Source organism: Echinops telfairi, unplaced genomic scaffold (assembly GCF_000313985.2).
Source record: "Echinops telfairi isolate 266 unplaced genomic scaffold, ASM31398v2 ScPeMD7_7469;HRSCAF=8507_0, whole genome shotgun sequence".
Taxonomy (NCBI): domain Eukaryota; kingdom Metazoa; phylum Chordata; class Mammalia; order Afrosoricida; family Tenrecidae; genus Echinops; species Echinops telfairi.
The window spans coordinates 80634486-80656846 of NW_022111372.1; the positions used below are offsets into that span (position 1 = coordinate 80634486).

The 22361-nt window shown below is 39.5% G+C and overlaps 1 protein-coding gene across 1 annotated transcript; it reads left to right on the forward strand.

Moving 5' to 3' along the window:
- Nucleotides 1-578: 578 nt before the first annotated feature.
- On the forward strand, nucleotides 579-21882 carry NMUR2 (neuromedin U receptor 2). The gene is made up of 4 exons (XM_004697099.2): nucleotides 579-1295; nucleotides 15684-15768; nucleotides 17970-18095; nucleotides 21626-21882. The coding sequence occupies exons 1-4, from the start codon at nucleotides 579-581 to the stop codon at nucleotides 21880-21882; spliced, it is 1185 nt and encodes a 394-aa protein (XP_004697156.2).
- Nucleotides 21883-22361: the final 479 nt, after the last annotated feature.

Here is a 22361-nt window from a genome sequence, read left to right on the forward strand (position 1 = left end):
GGCTTTCCCCAGAGAGACCGGAATCCCCGATGGAACAAAATAACATGAGAAATCTACTGATGTTCCATTTTTGTCATGCTGTGCAAGGGACATGGATCAATAGAGATGTACGCTTCTACCCACGACTTTGTAACCTTGATTTACATTTCCACCCAGATTTCCACAAGTTTGCAAAAGGTACAGCTCAGGGTTTCCACCCCTTACTTAAGATTCAGATCCACACTGTCTGTAGGAGCTGTTTTAGCATCTCCCTCCAATCCAGAGAAACGCCTGCTTCTCTGGCTCAGCTCCCTGCTCACAGAGCCAGCACACCCACAGGACAGCAGGGCCTCTTCATGCTGTGCAGTCTAACACGCGCTCATTGGTTCACATCCCGTGCAGGGGCGGGGCTTCTGTCTTGAGGGCTCTTCAAAAGGGCTCAGCATCTGTGCAGCCCAACCTTCATGCTGAAGGCTCACTCTCTCCCAGCCTCGTCCACAGTCTGTGTCTAACTGCTTTCTCCTTCCTTTCTGCCTAGGCGCAAGGCAGAGCCTCCTCGTACCAAGGGCGACCCAAGTCTCCAGACTTGAGATTCACTGATGGAAAACCACGAGAATGGTTCATGGTTCCAACAGAAAGAGCTGGAAGATTCACTCAAGAACCACCTGAACAGCACAGAGGACTACCTGACCTTCCTCTGCGGACCCCGGCGCAGTCCCCTCTTCCTCCCCGTGACTGTGGTGTATGCGCTGATTTTTGCGGTCGGGGTCGTTGGTAATCTCCTGGTATGCGTGGTGATTCTGCGGCACCAGGCTATGAAGACACCCACCAACTACTACCTCTTCAGTCTGGCTGTCTCAGACCTCTTGGTCTTGCTCCTCGGAATGCCCCTGGAGGTCTATGAGATGTGGCATAACTACCCCTTCCTCTTTGGACCCGTGGGCTGCTACTTCAAGACTGCTCTCTTTGAGACAGTGTGCTTTGCTTCCATCCTCAGTGTCACCACGGTCAGTGTGGAGCGCTATGTGGCTATTCTCCACCCGTTCCGGGCCAAGCTGGAGAGCACTCGGCGGCGGGCACTCAGGATCCTGGCCGTGGTCTGGGGCTTCTCTGTCCTCTTCTCTGTGCCTAACACCAGCATCCATGGTATCAAGTTCCAGTACTTCCCCAATGGGTCCTTGGTCCCGGGCTCGGCCACCTGTACAGTCATCAAGCCCTTGTGGATATACAACTTCATCATCCAGGTCACCTCCTTTCTCTTCTACATCCTGCCCATGACTGTCATCAGCGTCCTGTACTACCTCATGGGGCTCAGAGTGAGTATTCCTGCTAGCCGGGGGATTATTGTCTCTCCTCTTTACACTGGCTCCAAATTCAGAGCAGTGACTTACTTAGTGTAGGAAAAAATTGAGAAGTAGAAGGAGCATAGAGAAAATCTGACGAGTACAGATGGGAAAATTGAGACATTGAGGGAAAAGTTATTCCTGTATCCCAAAATGCAAACACCACTTCCCAGTAAGTGGGGCTGAGCATCTGCATTTTAAATAAGCACAGTAGGCAATCTGGGGCAAGTAATCACACCTTGAGAAGTTGTTCTATACCCTGAACTTTCTTACCTGCCCCTACCTACTGTTTACATGGGCATTTTCTTGTGCTCCAATGCAATTAGAATACAATAAAAAGTATTACTGCCCAGTTAGTAGTCCACAGCAGATATGTAGTTTTAAAGTCAGACACTTCTTTATGGCTGTTTTAATATCTCTGGTTAATGTCGGTTTAAAACACAAAACTACTATGTTCCAACTGAGATCAACTCTAATTCTTCCCTAAACAGGTGAAAATTAAGGGCTGCTGAGGGGAGCAGATCAAATGAGACAGAAGAGGAGAATATGAATACAATATCCAGAGATTAATAGAAAATCATCACTCAGTTTTCAAAATATCTTATACTTAGAGGTTCTTTTTCCTATGCTTGTGGTAATAAACTGACCCCCACCCACCCCCTTTTCTTGGTCTAAAGTAGTCGAGGGAAACTTTTAAAGGAGAGTGGTAGTGAGTCTCCCTAATGTCTCTGTCTCCTGACACATTCTGAATCCAAATTCAGAGAGATGCCAGTGCTGACAGTGCTAGTTTGATACCCATTTAAGGAGGTAGCTTGTATAGTAAACAACCATGCAATAGTTTATAGCCCTAGGCCTGTTCCTGACCTATAATAATGTAATTAAAAAAGCCACTCACTTGCTCCTGACCTGAGCTTTACCAATTAAAACATGAAAAGGTCACATCAGCGCCTTCTAGTTCTAACAATCCATGATTTCTTTTAAAAATGGAGGTGGGGGGAGGCGCAGAGGAGAGAGCCAGTAGCAAAGTGAGCAAGCAGTCCTACCTGCACCCTCATGTACAGGGTCAGAAACAACTCTGACACCAAGCATCATCTCAACTTATTTTACTCCTATCTCACTCCACCGCTGAGAAACATGAATGCCCCACAGGTGGTCATTTGAAAATGCTTCGTGTTTCTGAGGGGAATCATAATGGCTAGGCAGAAAGAACGAATTCTAAGAGAGACAGATGTCTGGACAGACACCCGAGTAAATCTAATCAGGCTGGGAACTGTGCCAGTCTCCTCCTGAAGGGATGGCCAGTCTCTGTCTTCACAGAGGTACATGTCACCCCAGGCTACCTCAGTGCCATTTCTTTAGAATGCCTTGCCCATCTCACTGAGGGCATAACACTTTTTCATCATTCTAAATATCATGAGTTCTCTGACAACAGCCCACCCCAAATTTCTGAATATCATCTTGCCTAATGCTAAACAATCAGTAACTCTAGGTCAACTAGTGGGGAAACATCTGACTTCGAGTCACATCTCTCCCAAAAAGAATTCTGTGAGTTTCATTTGTTTTGTTGTCATGAATCCATATAACTACGTTGTATCAGAAGCTAAGTAACGGCTCAGAAAGGAGCTTGGCAACCACTCTAGTTTGCTTTGCGTATGTAATACAACTTACAACATCCTGTTAACTTAAAGTAAAAGTATTACCCAGGGCTCTAGATAGGATAGGAATCATGTGTTTAGAAGAATTTGACATCTCTAGGCTGGGCATCAGGAGCAGTATGACCCATTCTGTGGCACGGCCGTCAGGACCTTTGCTTATGCTCTACCCATTGCCTGGAATGTTTCTAGTGTCACCACCACCACGATGACTTTGCCTTCCAAACTCTCCCAAAACCAAACTCACTGTCGTCTAGTCAGAGCTGGTGACCTGGTGGTTAGCAACCTGACATATAACCCACGATGTCACCAAAGTTCCTTCTTCTCTTATTTCCCCTTTAAATCAGACTCCAATATCATTTTCTCAGTAAAGTACTCCCTGATTTCCCAGCTACGTACTAGTACTCATAGCTCCCAGTGATCTTCCTTTATTGCAGATATCACACTGCATATGTTTTATACTTGATTTTTTAATTAATTAATTTTTAATTTTAATTAATTAATTAATTTTTCTTTTATCTACTAGACAATACACTAAGTGAATTAGAAAATTGGGTTAAATTACTACCAGAATTTTTGGCATGTTTGTCTACCTTTGAAATAAGAAACTTGGAAACAATGCCTCAGGGGGCATTTTAAAGCTAAGATATTTTGAAGAAATCTAACGAACTCTTGTTTGCTAAGTGACTCTCTTGGTGAGTCTCAGGGTAGAGTTGACCCTGTGACCCATTGCCTTGAGAAGACATCGATCCCCAAACCGCTGCAATCACAAGACTAGGGAAGAATGAGGAACCCTTCCAAAGCTGAGCATTCAGCGCCGCTTCTTCATTCACACCAGACTCCAATGAGCTGCTCAGCAGAAGAGACAATTCCTGGGCAAGTTTCTGCACTTCTGTGAGGACACTTTGGGAAGGCTCTGGCCTGCTCTTAATATGAGTTGCTAAGGATGACTATAAGAATTGCAACAGAATTCATACAGTGGGTTAGACAAATTTATTTATTTACTTTTGATATAGGTTTTGTTGTAGAGATATTACACCAAACTAGTATAGCTTGATATTTGATTTCACGTCTCTTCCAACTATATAAAAAGTTGGTTGAATGATTTGAGATGTCCAACTGAGATTGTAGGAACCCTGATGGAGGAGGGTCACTCATTGTGCTGCTAACCTCGAGGTTTGCAGTTTGAAACCACTAGCTACTTGACACTCAGATGAGGATTTCTACTCCCATAAAGAGTTACAGTCTCTGAAACCCATGGGGGACATTTTACCTTGTCCTGCAGGGTCACTATGAGTTGGCACAAGATCTATGGCCAACTCAAAAAATTCCTTTTTGAGTGGAATTGTGGTTAGACATTGAGTTGCTAACCACAAGTGTAGCATTCAAACTCATCAGCCACTCTAAGGAGGAAGGATAGGGCTGTCTACTCCTGTCAAAATTTATAGCCTTTGAAACTCTACATAGGGTCCCTATGAGTGGCTACTGCCATGGGTTTGGGGTTTATAATGATTTTAGTCAGTGTTAACAAGTGATTAAGTTGATCTTTCATTCTGAATTATATATACATAGATAAGAGGGTTGGGTGTGGAGGTTCTTGTACTTCCTACATAATCATCACAATGTTTTTCTCTTTCTGCAATCAGAATTTCAAAATTAAAATTTTGGGTGTGTGGGAATAATTACTGGTAGAATATCTATGCTAAATATATGAAGGAAGATCAATTAATTCAATAAAAAATAAGCCATCACTGGCCCTCCTGACCCACCGAGCCCCAAGGACAATGTTCCTGCTCAGAGCAGACAACTCATAGGGAGATCCGTGGGGCTGGCCCAACCACAGGACATGGCGTTCCTCATTGAATCATAGCACTTCGGGGGACAGCACTAGAGACACAGTCTGGAAAAAGTGCATGATCTGGCCCCATCACGCTGGGATGAGGCACCGAGAGTATGCAGCAGAGCAGCAGGAGGAACAGACTGATGAAACCCCCAGGGAATACCCAAAATAGACTTGGCAGACAGAGTGTGACACCCCATCAGACTTGACTGGAAAACACTCGTAAAGGCCAACAAGCAGACCTTGAACTATTTACAGGCTTTTCCATGTTTGTCAGTGGCTTTCGTTTTGTTATTGTTATTTTGTTCTTGCTTTCTGATATTATTGTTATTGTTTTGTTGGTTTTGACTTCCCTTGTTGTTTTATTTGGCTTTGCCTGGTTTTTGTACTTATTAATGTATCTGTATGCCTATCTAAATAAGATAGGCAGGATAAATAATTCGGAGATGGAAAGAATGGGACCAATGGTTCTGGGGAGATATGGGAGGTGGGAGAAATTAAATGGGGGAGGGGGGGCAACCCAGGGACAAGGGAACAACAAGTGAACTAAAATTAATGGAAGGGAGGTCGTAGGATGCCTAGTGGGCCTCAATCAAGGGCAATGGAGTAGCACTAAAACCGAATGAAGGCTGAACATGATGGTGGGACAAGAGGGAAGTGAAAAAGAAATAGAGGAAAGGGCCAGGAGTCAAAAGACATTTATAGAGGCCTAAACATAAGCATGTAAATATATATATATATATATAATGAGAGGGGAATAGAACTACATACTCATATCTGTATGTTAAGAATTAAGGTTGCAGATGGACATTGGGCCTCAACTCAAGTACTCTCTTAACACAAGAATTCTTTGTTCTAACAATTCGGCATTCTATGATGCTCACCTTCCTGATGTGATCACTGAAGACAAAATGGGTGCATAAGTAAATGTGGTGAAGAAAGCTGGTAGTGCTCATATATCAAAAGATATATTGTCTTGGGTCTTAAAGGCTTGAAGATAAACAAACAGCCATCTAGCTCAGAAGCAACAAAGGCCACATGGAAGAAGCACACCAGCCTGTGTGATCATGAGGTGTCAATGAGATCAGGTATCAGGCATCTAAGACCCAGAATAAAACCATGCCCAATGTGAATGAGGTGGGGCATGGAGTGGAGACCCAATGCCCATCTGTAGACAATTGAACATCCCCTCACAGAAGGGTCACAGAGAAGAGAAGAGCCAATCAGGGTGCAGTATATCACCGATTAAACACACAACTTTCCTCTAGCTCTTTGGTGCTTCCTTCACCCCACTATCATGATCTCAATTCTACCTTACAAATCAGATTAGAAGAGAGCATGTACACTGCTACAGATAAGAGCCCGCAACATAGGAAATCCAGGATAGATCAACCCCTAAGGGCCAACAAGGAGAGTAGAGATACCAGGAGGACTAGGTGGGTGGGGGGAGAAACAGGGAATGGATCATAAGGATCAATCTGGAACCCTCTCCCAGGAGGGATGAGTAATGGAAAAGTGGATGAGGGGTGATGGAGGACAATGTAAGATATGGAAAACAATAATCTATAATTTTTCAAGCATTCATGAAGGAGGGTGGGCAGGGGAGTGAGGGGGAAGGAATGGGGAGCTGATATCAGGGGCTCGAGTGGGAAGAGAATACTTTGAAAATGATAATGGCGGCATATGTGCAAATGTGCTCAACACACTGGAGGAATGTATGGATTGTGATAAGAGATGTAAGAGCCCCCAATAAAAGTATTTTAAAAAATTCATCTCTTATTTTCTTACTAAGTAAATTGTTTAGATTCTATCAGCCGCTTCAAATTCTGGGGAAAACAATGTAAAATATGGGTAAATATTTCATTTTTCACTCTTCTTTTAGCCAGCTAGTTGGGTAACTATATAAGCAAAGGAAAATAAAAAGTGGTCAGGGATTAACAAACACATGGTTTTCTTTTCAATGCAAACTATAACCGTTCAGGAAACCTACTCTCTAAAACTTGTGTGAACTATTTGTTTTAAGGAAATTTTGCCTTTCAGAAGAGAAATCCTATTGAGAAAATATAAAGCAACCTCCATATGGACCAACTGATCCTAATATTCTTTGATTGTTTTTAATTCAGGACGTTGGAGGCATGGTTGAAATTGACTTGATGCCAGTGAATGTTGAGTGTTGGTGCTGTCGTGGGTGCATGTTGAGCTGCTAACCACAGATTGGCTGTTCAAACACACAAACTGCTAGACAGAAGAAAAATGAGACTGTCTATACCCATAGATATTTACAACCTCAGAAGTTGTAGGAAGTTGTCCTACTTTGTCCTATATGATTGCAATGAATAAAAATCAACTCAATGGCTGTGAGTGGGCAATGGATTCTTAATTATGGACTGAAGTCAAATAATGACATAACTGTATCTTATCATAGCCACAAATATTAAAAAAATAACATGAAGTAATGAGAAGGTTTAGGAAATTTAATAGGAGATGAGTCATTATGGCTGATAGTTCAATACACTATTCTAAACAGATACCAATTATTCATTTATCGCCAATTATTTATTTCTCAGAAACCTGGCTTCTTTTGTATTAGCACAGATGCTAAATGCAAATGAGTAACCCAAAGAGAAAGAGAACATCTAGAAAGGATGTACTAATTGAAATAAACAATGATTCTGAGTGACCGCACAGATAGGAATAAAGAAGAAAACTCATTATTTCATAAAATTTAGTTCTTATTATGCCTTGCTGGTGAACTCAAGGGCAATACCGGAATCATAGTGCAAAACTGTTCATGAATATTTATCATGTGCCAGACACTAAGATAAGCACTCTCTCTGCTTTACTGTTTTATTTTATTTATTTATTAAATTTTCTTCAAAACCATTTTATTGGGAATTAGTACAGATATCATAGCACTTCATAGTTCAGTCACATGAAGCAGTATTGTGCAATTGCTACCATAATCAATTTCAAAACATTATTTCCTCCCTAAACTCATTGAAAGCAGCCTCATTTTAACCCCACCATCACCACTGTCCACCCTAGAAACATTTATTGTACTTGTGTGTCTATAGTTTCATCAATCCTGGGTTACAGATACTGTAAAACAGGAAAGTATATAGCAAAAATTCAAGAGGGTGTCCCAATAACCCCAAGATGAATAAACAGAAATATATAGAAAATGTTGAAAATCAGATCAAGCCTAACATGAGTCAGAGGAGGGAATCAACGGACAAGGTTTTAGCCATTCAAGTCAAGCTTATCATTTTTATCTCCTATAGTCATCTCTCCAATGCCCTCTGCCTGGTAACCAGCTTCTTCCCATCCCTCTGTTATGGATAGAGGAAGATCACTGGAGACTTATTTCTTATGCAGACCCCACAAATGTATCTTGGGCTCCCACTGTCATCCATAGCCTTCTGCAAACCAGATTCTGACAATTTAGGTTCTGATACTATTCTCTTCTTCGAATTTGGATTTTATGATTTATAATCTTTTAGTCACAGTTGTTGGTGTGCTTCTTCCATGTGGACTTAGTTGACATCTCACTTAAAGGGCTGCTTGTTTGGAAACAAGCCTTTAAAGCCCCGCTTGCTATTTTGTCTGATAGCCAGGCACCATCTAATTTCTTTACCACACTTTTCTATGCACCCATATCTTCTGTGCTTCCTTCCTGAAGACAAGTATCATGCAGGGACATGTTGCAAAAACTAATTGTTCTTAAGTTGGAGCTAGAATTTAGTGTGAACCCAAGATCCATTCCTGGATCTATGTTTTGAGGGTTTTTGTTGTTGTTGTTTTATTTTCTCAATCTACTTTTGGCTCCCTTTCAAAACCTCTTTGTTAATTTATGGTAAAGAGTCTCATAGATCATCCCCTTGGGTATAAAGATCTTCTGTTAATACTGTCCTTCAACCCCTGGTATTAAGTTTTGGAATTTCTGTTGGGAGAGGGATATTGAGCCAATATAGGCTAACTCCATATCTCATTACCTGAATAATTAATTTGTACAGAAGCAATCATTTTGTGGCTATTTACACAAACAATTGGGAAAGTTTACAAGAATATTCACTGAGAATGACAGTCATAGGTTTGCTGGAATACTATATATCTTATTACAACATATAAGGCATTGATGTAGCAAGACCAACAGGTCAACGATCTTGATACAACTGTCTTCGGATTCCTCAGACTCCATGAATTTTCTGTCTTAAGTTCTCAGGTTATGAGTGTGTGTGAGGTAGAGTCCAGTTCACCCAGTGGATTCTATGTCGGATCTCACTGGTGCAAACTTTGGAGCATACTCTGCACCTTGAAGATCCAGGAATCAATGTCCCAGCATTCCACAGCACCTGACCTGGGTCCCCAGGATGCACCTAGAAGCCAAGATCAATGTGGTCCATTCCGTGTATACCACCAGGGACACTTCCCACCTAGGGTCTTCAAAGCATTTTTAGGCATTCTTTCCCCCAACTGTAGGTCAGTCCTCCTACTTTTCCTACCAGCAGACACGTATTTGTGCTCCCCAGAAGGGTTTGCTCCCTTTCTCTTCTCCTGACATGTTTTTCCATCAGTCTCCCTCATCCCTCTGAAAGGGCTGTCTACCTGTCCAGAGGCACCTTGACATTGGACATTGTTTTACTATATTGAAATAGCATGAGATCACTTTGTTTCCCCCTACCTATTTTTAAATGATAACACGATATTTTCCTCTCTTCTTTCCCTAATTCCAGGGCGCTCTTCAGGGTCCAAGATCGTAAGAGTGGTAGTCTCTCACTTGGTTAAGACACAGGCATATGTTGGGAGCATTAAGATATTCAGGAGATAAATGGCTATGCTTTTTACCTCAAACCAATGTTTCAGGTCCATAGAGTTTCCTGTTCAAAGAGGTTATGATTTTGTTATAAATACAAGATGTGGATTTGTTGAACTGCAGGGGCAACTTTTAATGACTTTCTTTACTAATTACTTAATTTTAAAAACTTCTCTAAAATCGTATCTTCAAATATCATCTATATCAGAAGCTAACTGCATCTTGAAACAGTTTTTTCCACTGTTGTATATTAACAGCACTAATTTCTTTTTTTTAGCTTTTATGGAAATCTCTCTCTTTGCCATTCAATACATTGGTCCTAATCTGCCCCTGAACCATACAGAATGAGTTACATTTCCCTTCCATATTATCCCTCCATCAACCAGACAAGACTTCCATATTGCTAATGAGGGAACACCAAGCCAACAGGGTTCAACTTGAATGCCAGAACAAACTTTAAAACCCCGGATGAAGAGTTGACTGTGGATTAAGATTAACCCAGTCCCGCACAGAATGTCAGCATGGAGCGGTTTGCTCTGCTCTTTGCCCAGTGGTGTGTATTTTCATTTCAAACCCCACACAACGGTCCCCCCATGGCTCCAAATTCTTTCCCCGTGGTGATAAAAAAGGAATATCTGCAATAATTGTAATTCTATATCTCACGTGCAGAGAACAAAATAGGTTCCCATGTGGCAGTCCCAAGAATAGATAATTGAAGCTTACATTTCTGGAAAGATAAATGTATGATTCCCATTGGTCCTAACTATCGAATCAATGTGACTGGAGGATAGAAGGACCAAATTGGTTTAAATTATTCAAGGAACTTGGGTTGGGGTCATTCCCATCCAAACTAATGAGTAAGAATGTAGAAGGAGTAAATAAATGTCCTAAGGGGAAAGCAAGTTATGATCAAAGAGACTGCCCAAACCAGAAACCCATTCCACCTCACAGTGACCCCATATGACAGAGTAATACTGCTCCACGGGACATCTGAGGCTGTACATCACACTGAAGTAAATTCTCAAAACTCACTACCATCACATCAATTCTGACCCATGGTGACCCTATAGGGCAAGGTGTAACTTCCTCAAGTGGATTTCTGAAACTGTCACTCTTTATGGGAATAGAAAACTATCTTTCTCCTTTGAGAGACTGGTAGTTTGGTTAGCAACCCAAGGCATAAGCACTACAGCTCCAGGGCTCCTGAAGCCAACAACTTCTTTTTTCTTCTGTGGAGTGACTGATGTGTTTAGACCACTGATTTTTCAGTAGCAGCCTGATACTTAACCCCTTGTGCCACAAAAGCCATGATGGTAAAAGAAGAGGTGAATAAATGCTAGAGAAGAAAACATGACAAATCTATAAAATACCGCCTTCTAGATAACAGAGAACATTAATTTTGTCCCAGAAAATGATCATCTTTTAATTCGCCATTTCCATGAACTTTTTGAAGTCCCCACATATTTGGTGAGCATTTATTATGAGTCCTTAAAGATACCTTTATCTTACTGGACATCCTCCCAAACTAAACTTTTGCAAAGAGAAGTTGTGTCACTACTTAGCTATAATCAGGAAGAACCAGTATATAAACCATGAGGCAGTCATTAGAACAGAACAAAGGGATAAAATCAGAAAAGATGTGTGTCAAGGTGGTACAACGCCACCATACTTATTCACTCTGTATGTCGAGCAACTAATCCAAGAAATTTGACTATATAAATAAATTGGCACCAGGTTTGGAAGAAGGCACATTAACATATTGTGATGTGAAAATGCTACAACCATCCTTTCTGAAAAGGAAGAGGACTTGAAACAGTCACTTATGAAGATCAGAGACTACAGTTTTCAGCCTGGATTACATCTCAACATAAAGAAAAATAAACCCTCACAACTGAACCAATAAATAGCCTCATAACAAAAAAATTAAAATTGTCAGGGATTTCATTTTACTGGGATCCACAATGAATGTCCATGGAAGAAGTAGTGAAGAATTCAAATAATTATTTAATTGGTTAGGTCTGCTGCAAAAAGACCTCTTTTAAGTGTAAGAAAGATAATGTGTTACTTTGAGAGTTAAGGTGTGTCTGGCCCAGACCCTGGTATTTTCAATTGAATTTTATGGATGAGAAAATTCGACCTTGAATAAGGATAGCTGATGATTTTGAATTACTGAATAGCATTGAATATGCCATGGGCTGCCAGCGGTTAAAAAAATAATCTGTCTTAGAAGAAATAAAATTACAATGATTCTTAGAAATGAGGTTGACAAAACTTGGTGTCACGTATCTTGGACATTTTATCAGGAGGGACCAAACTCTGGAGCGTGACATCATGCTTGGTCAGTGACAAGGAGACTGTTCATGAGACTATTGGCACAATGACTGCCACGGAATCAAGACTATCCAGACAAACAACCAACTACGATTGTGCGGATGACACAGAACTGGGGAGTATTGCATGATCTTAATAGGACTGCTATTAGTTGGAAGAGACTCAACAGCACCTAACAATGATAACAACAACCCCACTACTGACTGGGCTACAAACTGCAAGGTTGGCTGTTCAAAGCCACCAGTGAGTGATTCCTTTGGAGAAAGATGGGGCCTTCTGCTCCTCTAAAAAGCTCAGTCTCAGACATTCACGGCGGCAGTTTTATCCTGTCCTCTAGGATCGGGATGAGTCCGCACCAACTCGAGGGCAGTGAGTATTGGGGAGAGGCGAATGGGCTAAAATGGCCCCCAGAGAATTCCAGGAGTAAGACTGGAGCTGAGCAAGTAAGATTAAAAGGAGAGAATATACTAAATATTGAAATGGCAAGTGTTATATAACTGTTTATTATTACAATACACAGATATTCAGTCTGTGTACAACCAAATACACCATGGGACATGATTTTGGTTGGGAAGTTTAGGCTCATGATATCAAGAGACAACCCATTTAATTGAATTGATATTGTTTCTCAGTATTTCTACCCCCTAGTTCACTATATTGTGATTGAGATTTCAAAAACTAGAGAGTGGTCACAAATTAATCTCTGAAGTCTTCTTTGTACTCAAAAATAGCCTAGTTAGTAAAGTACATTTTTAAATATTGTGTTCTGTTAAAGAGATTAAATTGAATCATCAATGTTAATTAAATTAAATTGATAATAGCAACTCAAAAGTGTGGATGAGAAGTTTAGAGTATATGGTAGTTACATAACCTCCTGTCTACTTGCAAAGAGTTAGAGTCTAGCCTGTTAATCAGGTTGCAGCTTGAGGACCTCATTTGGAGGCAAGAAGGAGATAACAAAGGAGATGAATAGCTCTCTGGAGGGTAGACAAATTCTCTGCTTCATGTTCCTGCTGAGAAGACACATGGAGCTATGCTTGAGCCCTGGAACTGGAGAAGCCACATGGAGACACACACTGGCTCTGAGATGCTTCTGCCACCACTAGATCCACAAGACTTGCCACCCACTGCCCTGCGATCTTCCCACATTCAGTATTATTTCAAGACTCCATGAGTTTAAAGAGGAATGTATGAACTAGTATTAGACATATGGGCTAATATTCGACTGATGGGCTAGATCTTTACTGGGCTGGGATATTTCTCAATATACAATTGCCCTTTTATATAAAGCAATTTCTTATACACATATGAGTGTCCATGAATTTGTTTCTCTCATCAACCCAGACTAACACAGAGTACTCTATACATTTAAAATAACGGTGGTAAAATAATTTGGAAAGAGATAGTTATGTGGTTGAGCAACTTAAAAGAATGTCATCAATGGCACCAAATCAGACATGTAAAAATTGTTGAAAGGGTGTATCGAAAAAACATATTGGTAGTACACTAGCCAATACACATTTTGGTGCCTCAAATGTTAGACTTATTTCTGGGTATATTTGATCTTCTGGTTCCAAAAATGACATTTTCCTCTATTAACTCTAGTTTTTGAGATACAGAACATGTGCCATATACCATTCTGCATTCTGTCCCCCCATAAAAAAATCAGGGTATTTTGATGTCGTGTTAGTTAGCCAGCCTGAGACAGAAGCTATATGTGCTGGCATTACTGAACGTAGTTTGTATTGTATTACAGATTTACGTCAATTCACACTTCACATGGTTTCCTTTGATCCAAAGACATATTTGGACAGTGCAAAATGACATGGACTTGGAATTTTCCCCAAGCATCACTTCATCTTTATTAAGAACCGAATAGTAGGCAGTTCCAATTTGATGTATTTTAAAGGGCCCCAAATCAGTAGTCCTGATGGTGCAGTGGGTTATGTGTTCAGCTGCTCACCATCAGATCAACTATTTGAGCCCATCAGCTCCTATGAAGGAGAAAGATTGGACTTTCTGCCCCCAAACAATTTACAAACTGAGAAACCCACAGGGCAAGTTCCACTCTGTCCTCTGAGGTCACTACAAGCCATAAGAGACTGAATGAGCTTGGTGCTATAAATAGACATTCAAATGTTCTGAAGCCCAAAATGGATCTATCAGAGTTTAAACTCTTGTATTAAAATGAAAATGTTCCAGTCTTGTTATAAGATGGCACAGTTCTCCACCTGTGCACAGAAACTCTTAAAAGTTAGAAATTTTTTGTCTAAAGAAGCTTCTAGTCAACCTCACCTATGAAACATTTATATAAAAGGGCAATTGTATATTGAGAAATATCCCAGCACAGTAAAGATCTAGCCCATAAGTCAAATATTAGCCCGTATGAACTATCTATTGACCTCTGTATACTACAATGTGTTCTGAAATGTTTATTGCATAATTAGAAGAAGAAAATTTAGATCTTCAAATGATGGATGAAAATCACTAAGAAGTATTATATATTCAACACTCCAAATTGCCCTCATATCTTCAACATATGTGCTTTTACAATTTTCTTTTTTATCTTCCACTCTTTTCCAACTGTATTCTGGCTTTGCTGTATCCAACTTGTCATATTTGTATGTATTGCACAGCCTCCCGTACCAAAAAGACAATCTTGCTGCCATCTAATTGATTCTAACACACAGTGACTGTAAGACAGAGAAGAATGGCCGCTTTGAATTTCCACACCTGAAATCTTTTAAAGGCTGCTCTTAGCCAGATGGGTCCATATGCAGTTTCCTTTGGAAGGCCCTCATGACCTTAATTTTGTAAAGATATTTCTTACCTTTTTTGTATTATCCTGTAATTTGTGGGTCTGAATTTTTCTCATATTTAAAACTAGAATAATAAATTTAGAAATTTGTATAAATTAATAGCTGAAAATAAAGTGAGACACAGAGCTAAGAAGGTAGAGCTGATGCTGTCTATCCAATGCAATTTCTGAATCAGTAACAGGCTTCAAAAATGTTAATTTGTGTGTGTGTGTGTGTGTGTGTGTTTGTTGGACTGATGTTACATCAAGAATTATCATGTCTTTGAATATATGTATTATATAAATAAATCTGTAAATTCAGAACATGCACTCTTATTAATAAAAGCAACATCTCCCAAATGGTGCTTCTCAACCTGGTAATTGGTAGTCCACCATACAGATCTATGAAAAGGTATGATTCAGTAAAAGAAGCCTGTCCCAACTTGGAGATTCACAATGATTGGTAGAATATCGAAAGCTCCTAGAAGACCCACAATAATGACTGTAACCTTCAAGAGGCAGGAATAACATCTCATCTCCTTTTGTTTTCTATTGCTACTCAGCAACCATATATCAAAGAGATTGTTGTATAATAGCTGTTGCATAATTTAAAATATTTTAATATTTCTACATGGTGTCTTTATTTCAATATTTCACATTTTTTCCATAAAACAAATACCATACTACTAGTGTTCTCCAGAAACTGTATATGAAAAACAATAATATTACAAATCCCACTGAAGTAAGTGACCTGGGTCCAGATCCAACTTTACTTCCAATTTACTGTTAAACTTTTGATGATTCTCACATATTTCTAAGTATGACTTTTCTGTCTTCAAAGTGAATGTTCCAGTTATCACTTCTCCGGTTATAAGAGGATAAAAGGGGTACTTATTATATTTACCTGCTCTTTCCACTTACCTTCTAGCTGAAAAAAGATCAATTCCTTGAGGCAGATGAAATGACTGCAAATATCCAGAGACCCGCCAGAAAATCAGTTACCAACATGCTGTGTAAGTTCTCCATTTTGTCTTGATAGTAAAAGCAATGGAATTGGCATCGCTCTTGATACTGAGAGAAGTGCTACTGGGGCTCAGGATCAGAATGGCCCTAAAACGTAACAACATGGTCAGGTTTCTCTTGGTTTGCTTTAAGTTTCTATAAGACTGGTTGTTTTGATTTTGTATTTAATTTTTAAAACATGCTAAAGGCACAGATTGCAATACACTCCTTGTGGTATTTGGTAATTGTGCTAGACCAGGTAGACTAGAGAAACAAATTCATGCTCACTGATATGGGTATAAGAAAGAGGTTTATAGTCAAGAGCAATTGAATGTTGAGAAAATATATCAGCCCAGTCTAGATTAAGTTCATAAATCCGATATGAGTCAATATGTCTGATACCTATCTATAAAGTCCTCTTCAGACTCCGGAAACACATGCAATGACCCTGAATGCAGGAAGATCACAGGCCAGTAGGTTGGGAATCTTACAGATCCAGTGGCGTTGTAAGCATCTCAGCACTGGCAGGGCTTTCCACATGGCTTCTCTGGCTCCCTAAGCCTCGCTCCATGTGTCTTCTCCACAGGGATATCTTGCAGGGAGAAAACAGAGAGAGAGAGAAGTAAGTGTCTCCCACCTCCAAGGAGGAAAAACAGGAGTTCCCAGAATCCTCAGGAGAAGGCCATGCCCACACAGAGGCCTCATTGGCTAAGACCCAATTGACAGACTAGACTCCACCCCTTCACTCTTAATCCTCTCAAATCCCAAATTGATGCCAGATTATGTAACTACCACAGTCATTCACTCCACCTCCTGTGATTCTGAGCATTACTTTTCCCTTTGTTAAAGGAGCAGGTGGGTCTTAAACTAGCCTATGTTATGGGTTCCTTTGAAAACCAGATGAATGCTGTGGAGTATAAAATTCAATTGTACAAATACACATGTACAAATATGTTGCATTCCATTTCAGGGTAATTATGAGTCCCCTGAAGCCCCTAAATAGCCTCCCTGGAGTCCTTTAAGTCCAGATTAAGAACATCTGGGAAGAGTACCTTTAAGCAGTGCTTTACCTTCTGACATTATATAACTTTATATTAAAAAGTACAGTTTTTGAATAGATAAAGATGGTTAAAAGAAATATCCAGGCACTAACTCACGTGATCCACCACAATTCTAGGAGTGATATTGATGTGGGAAAGGAAGCTAGTAATATGCTTTCCAACTCCAAACTATGGTTTGGAAGAAAGTCTCCTCCAGACTAATATGCATCTGAAATGCTCACTATAACTGCGTGATATAGTGGAAAGGACAATAAAACTGAAGTCACCAAAGTTTATCTTTTTATTCTTAATATTCATCTTTTAAAAAGGAAATACAACTTCAGAAGAGGAATAGTACATATTTAAATTTGTGCAGATTTAATGACCCAAAGATAAACTATAGTAGCACCAATCTGTATATTGAGATGAGAGAGAAATTAGAAGGAGCTCTGTTATCTGGCAATGTATAACATAAAAGACAAATTTCCATCCAATCAAAAGATACCGGATCTCCTCCATTATCCCATACACAACTTTAAATGATTGAAGTCAGAGACATTTTGAATTATCTTTTGAGTAGCAAGTTTAATCCATGTAAGTTTGTTATTAATCTATGACTTCAAAGAATACCAGCTACTTAAGCCAAATCATTTTATTTACATGACTGGTTTATGTTGTCTCAACAGTTACCTGCAATATACTTTATTTTCTACAATAGAATATTTTCAGTATTTAAAACCAATTCAGTATTATTTCAGACTTTTTAAAAGAAGCTTACATTGTATAAGAAGCCTTATACAATCGTTAGGAAAACAGATCCTGTAACATTTTCCTTACATTAAAATACTCTATAATTAGGCTCTTTACAGGAGTCTTGATAATGCAGTGGTCATGTGTTGGTCTGCTAACTGCAAAGTCAGCAGTTTGAAACTACCAGCCACTTCTCAGGAGATAGATAAGGTTTTCTATTCCCATAAAGAGTTACAGTCCTGGAAATTCACTGCAGGGCCTATTGGGTCTCGATGGGTCAGCATCGACTTGATGGCAATGAGTCTGAGCTTTGCTTTGTTTTTTGAGGTTCTTTAGAAGCAATGAGTGGATTCAGAGTGGGCATCGGATACCTGTCCTTGCTTTGACCAGCATTTTTCTCTGACATCCATTATCCTTTCCAGTTATATTGGTCTTAGTGTTTGCTATCTGTTGGACTCCATTCCACATTGATCGGCTCTTCTTCAGCTTTGTAGAGGAATGGACTGAATCCCTCGCTGCTGTATTCAATCTCATCCACGTGGTGTCAGGTAAAAACTCAGCTGGTTTGACTGCATAGTAAATTTCAGATGAGCACTGTTACTTCACCTTGCTTAGAGCAGTAGGTTCTTCCTGAGTATATCAATTTATCATATGGAGCCCATTATGTTATATTGAAGACATTTCATTTTAATTTATTTAAAAATTTATTAACACATTAATAAATCCAAAAGATATACCAAATCATTATTTTAGAGCCTATCTCACAAGTGATCTCAATTACATGCATAATGATTATAGCAGGGAATGGTTATAGGTGTTAGGCTGGGTTCTCTAGGGGCTCACAGGGTGGTAGAAGCAGGGGAGTCCAGTCTAATTCAAGCCTGTGGGTCAGAGAGGTTAAGATGGAGGCTTTTTTTTTTCTTTCTATTTTTTTTTCTTTTACTCTTGTAGCTGCCAGGGGAAGCAAGAAGATGATCCAGGATGCAAGAGAACTGTAGGCTGGTGGAGACAGAGTCAGATGAATCCAAGGTCACCAGGTCAGGGTCCTGGATGCAGAATTGAATGAATCCAAGGTCAGCAGGCAATATGGCTAGTTGCTGATAGCTCCCAGGGTCAGCAGGCAATATGGTTGACCCTTTTTTCAAATCCAAAAGACCAGAGGCCGATGAGACAGATACAGGATCTAGATCAGCAAGAAGAGAAAGAAGCCTTTATACAGAATCTGCTTAAATAGGAGTAGTCCACACCCCCAAAGAAACCACCTTTCAATTGCATCAGGGCTGACCTGAATAAGGTAGCTCCCTAATTCCCTTATAATTGCTTTGCTGCCTGCATCAGATCCCGTCATGGAATTGCTTACATTATATTGTGCTACATCATGGAGGCGACCTGTACTGCCAAACTATTGAGAATCCTCGTCCAGCCAAATTGACATGAAACCTAACTATCACAGAATAATTCCTTTGTTTTATTCTTTCAATGGACATGTGATTGAATTGACTTTTATTTATTAAATATTTATGTCGTACAAATCCCATATGACCTTTGACAAATGTTAGATTCCTATAAAAGCCAACTGAAGAGGCATCAAGGAGTATCACAAACGACCTACTTTTAGGCTTCTTATATACCATAGCACTTATTATAGAATACATATCAAGTGGTGGAAAGGTCATAAAGTCAGAGGATTTGGGCTGAGGCTGATTAATATTTTCAGTGATCTGGAATGCATGCACCTTTCATATCAATGATTCCTCGTGTGTCAAACAACAATAATATCAGATCTATGCAAATTGTTGATTGATAATAACAAAATAAAAAATCAGTATTAAAGAGTTATTTTAAGCAGTATAATGCTACATATATTTCTATAATGATCACCACGAAGTTGTTAAGTAGATATTATCGCAACATTTTGCCATTAAAGCAACAGGTCCAAAAAGAAGAAACTTACCTGGAAATCAGAAGAAACAAAGCTCATGGATAAGATGCTTTATTTCTAGTTCAGTGTTCTGTCAGCTAAAACAGCAGAGAATGGTCATACAGGTCCCAGTTTCTTAGTCAGCATGATCATCAGCGGTAGGTTTTTGTCCATTTTCTGAGCATTGACTGAATATGTGGACAATTTAGGCAAAATCAAAGACAGGGCCAAAGAGGAAAGAGAAGATTAATTTGTGCAGGTTGAGGTCCTGATGTCCACAAAGTAAAAAAACAATCGCATACATATGTGCATTGTACATAACATGTACTATATTTTTTTCTGCCACCCTCTATTTTGTGTGCGTAGTTTACATCTGGATATTAGTCCTTCATATCAATTTCAAACATATATCACTCAAACTGAAAAGTATTTACAGTCTTTAGCTTAGTTTGGTTGTTAATCTGATTAAAATAAGAGAGTTGAAGAAATTGGAAGACACTACAAGACCCCATGACCCTTGGCTAGTTGACCACACCTCTCCAGATATATCAGTGCTTCCATTATAACATTTCAAAATGTTGGCTTTTGTAATGGGATTATCCTATTAAGAGGGAATCCCTACTCCTCATTGTAAACCAAATGGAGTGAAAATCTTCTAGCCCTATATAAAGTGCTCCAACTTGCCTTTTGATATTCAAATTATAGCATCTCCACTCATAGACCATGTTGCTGCTGTTCGGTGCTATGGAATTCATTCCAAACCCAAATTCCCCTATGGACAACAGAGGAAGTATTGCTCTGTTCAGTGCCAGCCTTATAGTCATTGTTACGTTCAAAACTATCATGCAGCCACGTGGTTGAACCGTCTCAGGGAGGATCTTTCTTTTTCTCTCATCTTCTCCCATGCCAAGCATGATGCCCATCTCCAGAGACCATACACGTGTCTAAATGGATAATCAAAGATTCATACACTTTCTACAATTATCCAACATAATGTAACCATTTCTGCCTATCCACAACTGCACATGTTATGCTTTTTACTAACAGAGCCTTCCTCTCTTTTTCTCAACAATTTGTCACACACTGTAAGGCCTAGTTGATGTTCCCTCACCCCTACTAAATTGTCCCTGATTATCATGGTCCTTGTGTGCATTTCCACAGCCTGACTGTGGGTGTTACACATTTTATTCCTGTAAGAAATTGCTTTGCATTTTCATATTATTACTTGTTGAATTTCAGAATATGTCTGGTCTTGACAATGCTATTTCCAGTGCTTGGAGAACAAAGTCTAAACTCTCAACTTTCAAATGACACATCACAGAAGGTGATTCAATACGATGAACCCTGTGACAGCCAGAACATTACTGGACTTTTTTGGGTCTTGAAAGTTTTTCATCACTGACAGCAAACTTTACAAATAAGGAAACTCAACTTACAGTGTGTGTCTAAATCTACAGAAAAAGTTAAGCCTAAATAAGAAGATAGGTCCTCCAATTCCCAACTTTATGCTAATGCCAGACTTTGAAGGGAAAAAAAAAATAACATATGTTAATAAATGAAGAATATGTACCAAAGAGGTAAATGGAAATGAGCTAAGTGGAGAAAATAAATAGAGAAATAATATTATTCAGTAAGGTAAAAATATGAGGTGAGAGAAGTTATCTACAGGAAAGGCTAATTAGAGAAAAGACATTGGAAATATTTCTTTGAAGAGATATTTAGCATATCAAGGATTCTCAATAGCCTTCTCTGATTTATTATTCCTTCATTACTTGCAGTTTCAAATGATAGTTTTAAGTAAAATTCCAATGAGACAAAAACATCTTGCCTTCCTCTGATACTTACCCATCCCTGGATAACGCTTTGGAAACATGTTCTTTAATTAAAGAGTGGGGATCAAAGGAAGTTGCCAAACATCTCAGTGAGATCCCATGGCAACTAAATTTTTACAAGACTCTTTAATCTTTCTGTGTTTGATTCTTAAGCGCACAGGTAGTAGATCTGTTCGGAGCATTTTGTATTCTCAATTAGCGATTTGTATATATTATCACTTCCAAAAGTGGCATTTTAGATCTTTGTTAAATATGTATAATCTCTCTATTGTGTCTTTCACTCAATTTCTCCTTAGTATATCTCTTTTGATTCCTTGTCTGCTAGGTGTGTTCTTCTACCTGAGCTCAGCTGTCAACCCCATTATTTATAACCTCCTGTCTCACCGCTTCCGGGCAGCCTTCAGGAATGTGATCTCTCCTTCATGCAAACACTGCCACTACCAGGATCCCCCACAGGATCCCCCTGCACAGCGAAACACCTTGTTGACAGAGTGCCACCTTATGGAGCTGATTGAAGATTCAGTTCCGCAGTTCCCTTGTCAGTCCTCCTTCTTCAGCGCCCAGCTCTCCACAGCCTTCTGAACTGAACAGGCACGTAAAAATAAGAACTGTGAGAGGAGCCACATTTCAAAGACCTGGATTCTGACAGATTTGACATTTTTCTATGCTTTGATACTTCAGGAAGGTACAGCCCATATTGCATGACTTCTTACGTGACTCTAAGGAGATAAAATGGTTCTTAGAAGCCCTGTGTCATCCCTAGCTGTTATTGTTTTTATAAATGTGAAAACTGAGTCTTGATCTGAATCTAGAACTCATGCTACCTGATTTTTAGGCATCTTTCCACTATTCTAGCAGTCTAGTGGCTTTCTCAAGTTCACTAAGAGAACATAACTGACAAAACAAACCGCACTTATATTTTGAGCAATGTCCATTGTTGGTAATGGTTTATCCTGATTTACCTATATTCTGATTTAGGAAGTCTTTTTTTACAGCTAATTATTACTGTGACATAGAGCAAAGACATAGAGATGCTGTTATCATCTGTAAGATCTGATGGT

Coding starts and splice junctions, on each gene's coding strand:
- NMUR2 (XM_004697099.2), top strand. CDS start 579: ATGGAAAACCACGAGAATGGTTCATGGTTCCAACAGAAAGAGCTGGAA. Junction 1,296..15,683: donor ACTACCTCATGGGGCTCAGA/GTGAGTATTCCT, acceptor CTTACCTTCTAG/CTGAAAAAAGATCAATTCCT. Junction 15,769..17,969: donor ATCAGTTACCAACATGCTGT/GTAAGTTCTCCA, acceptor TATCCTTTCCAG/TTATATTGGTCTTAGTGTTT.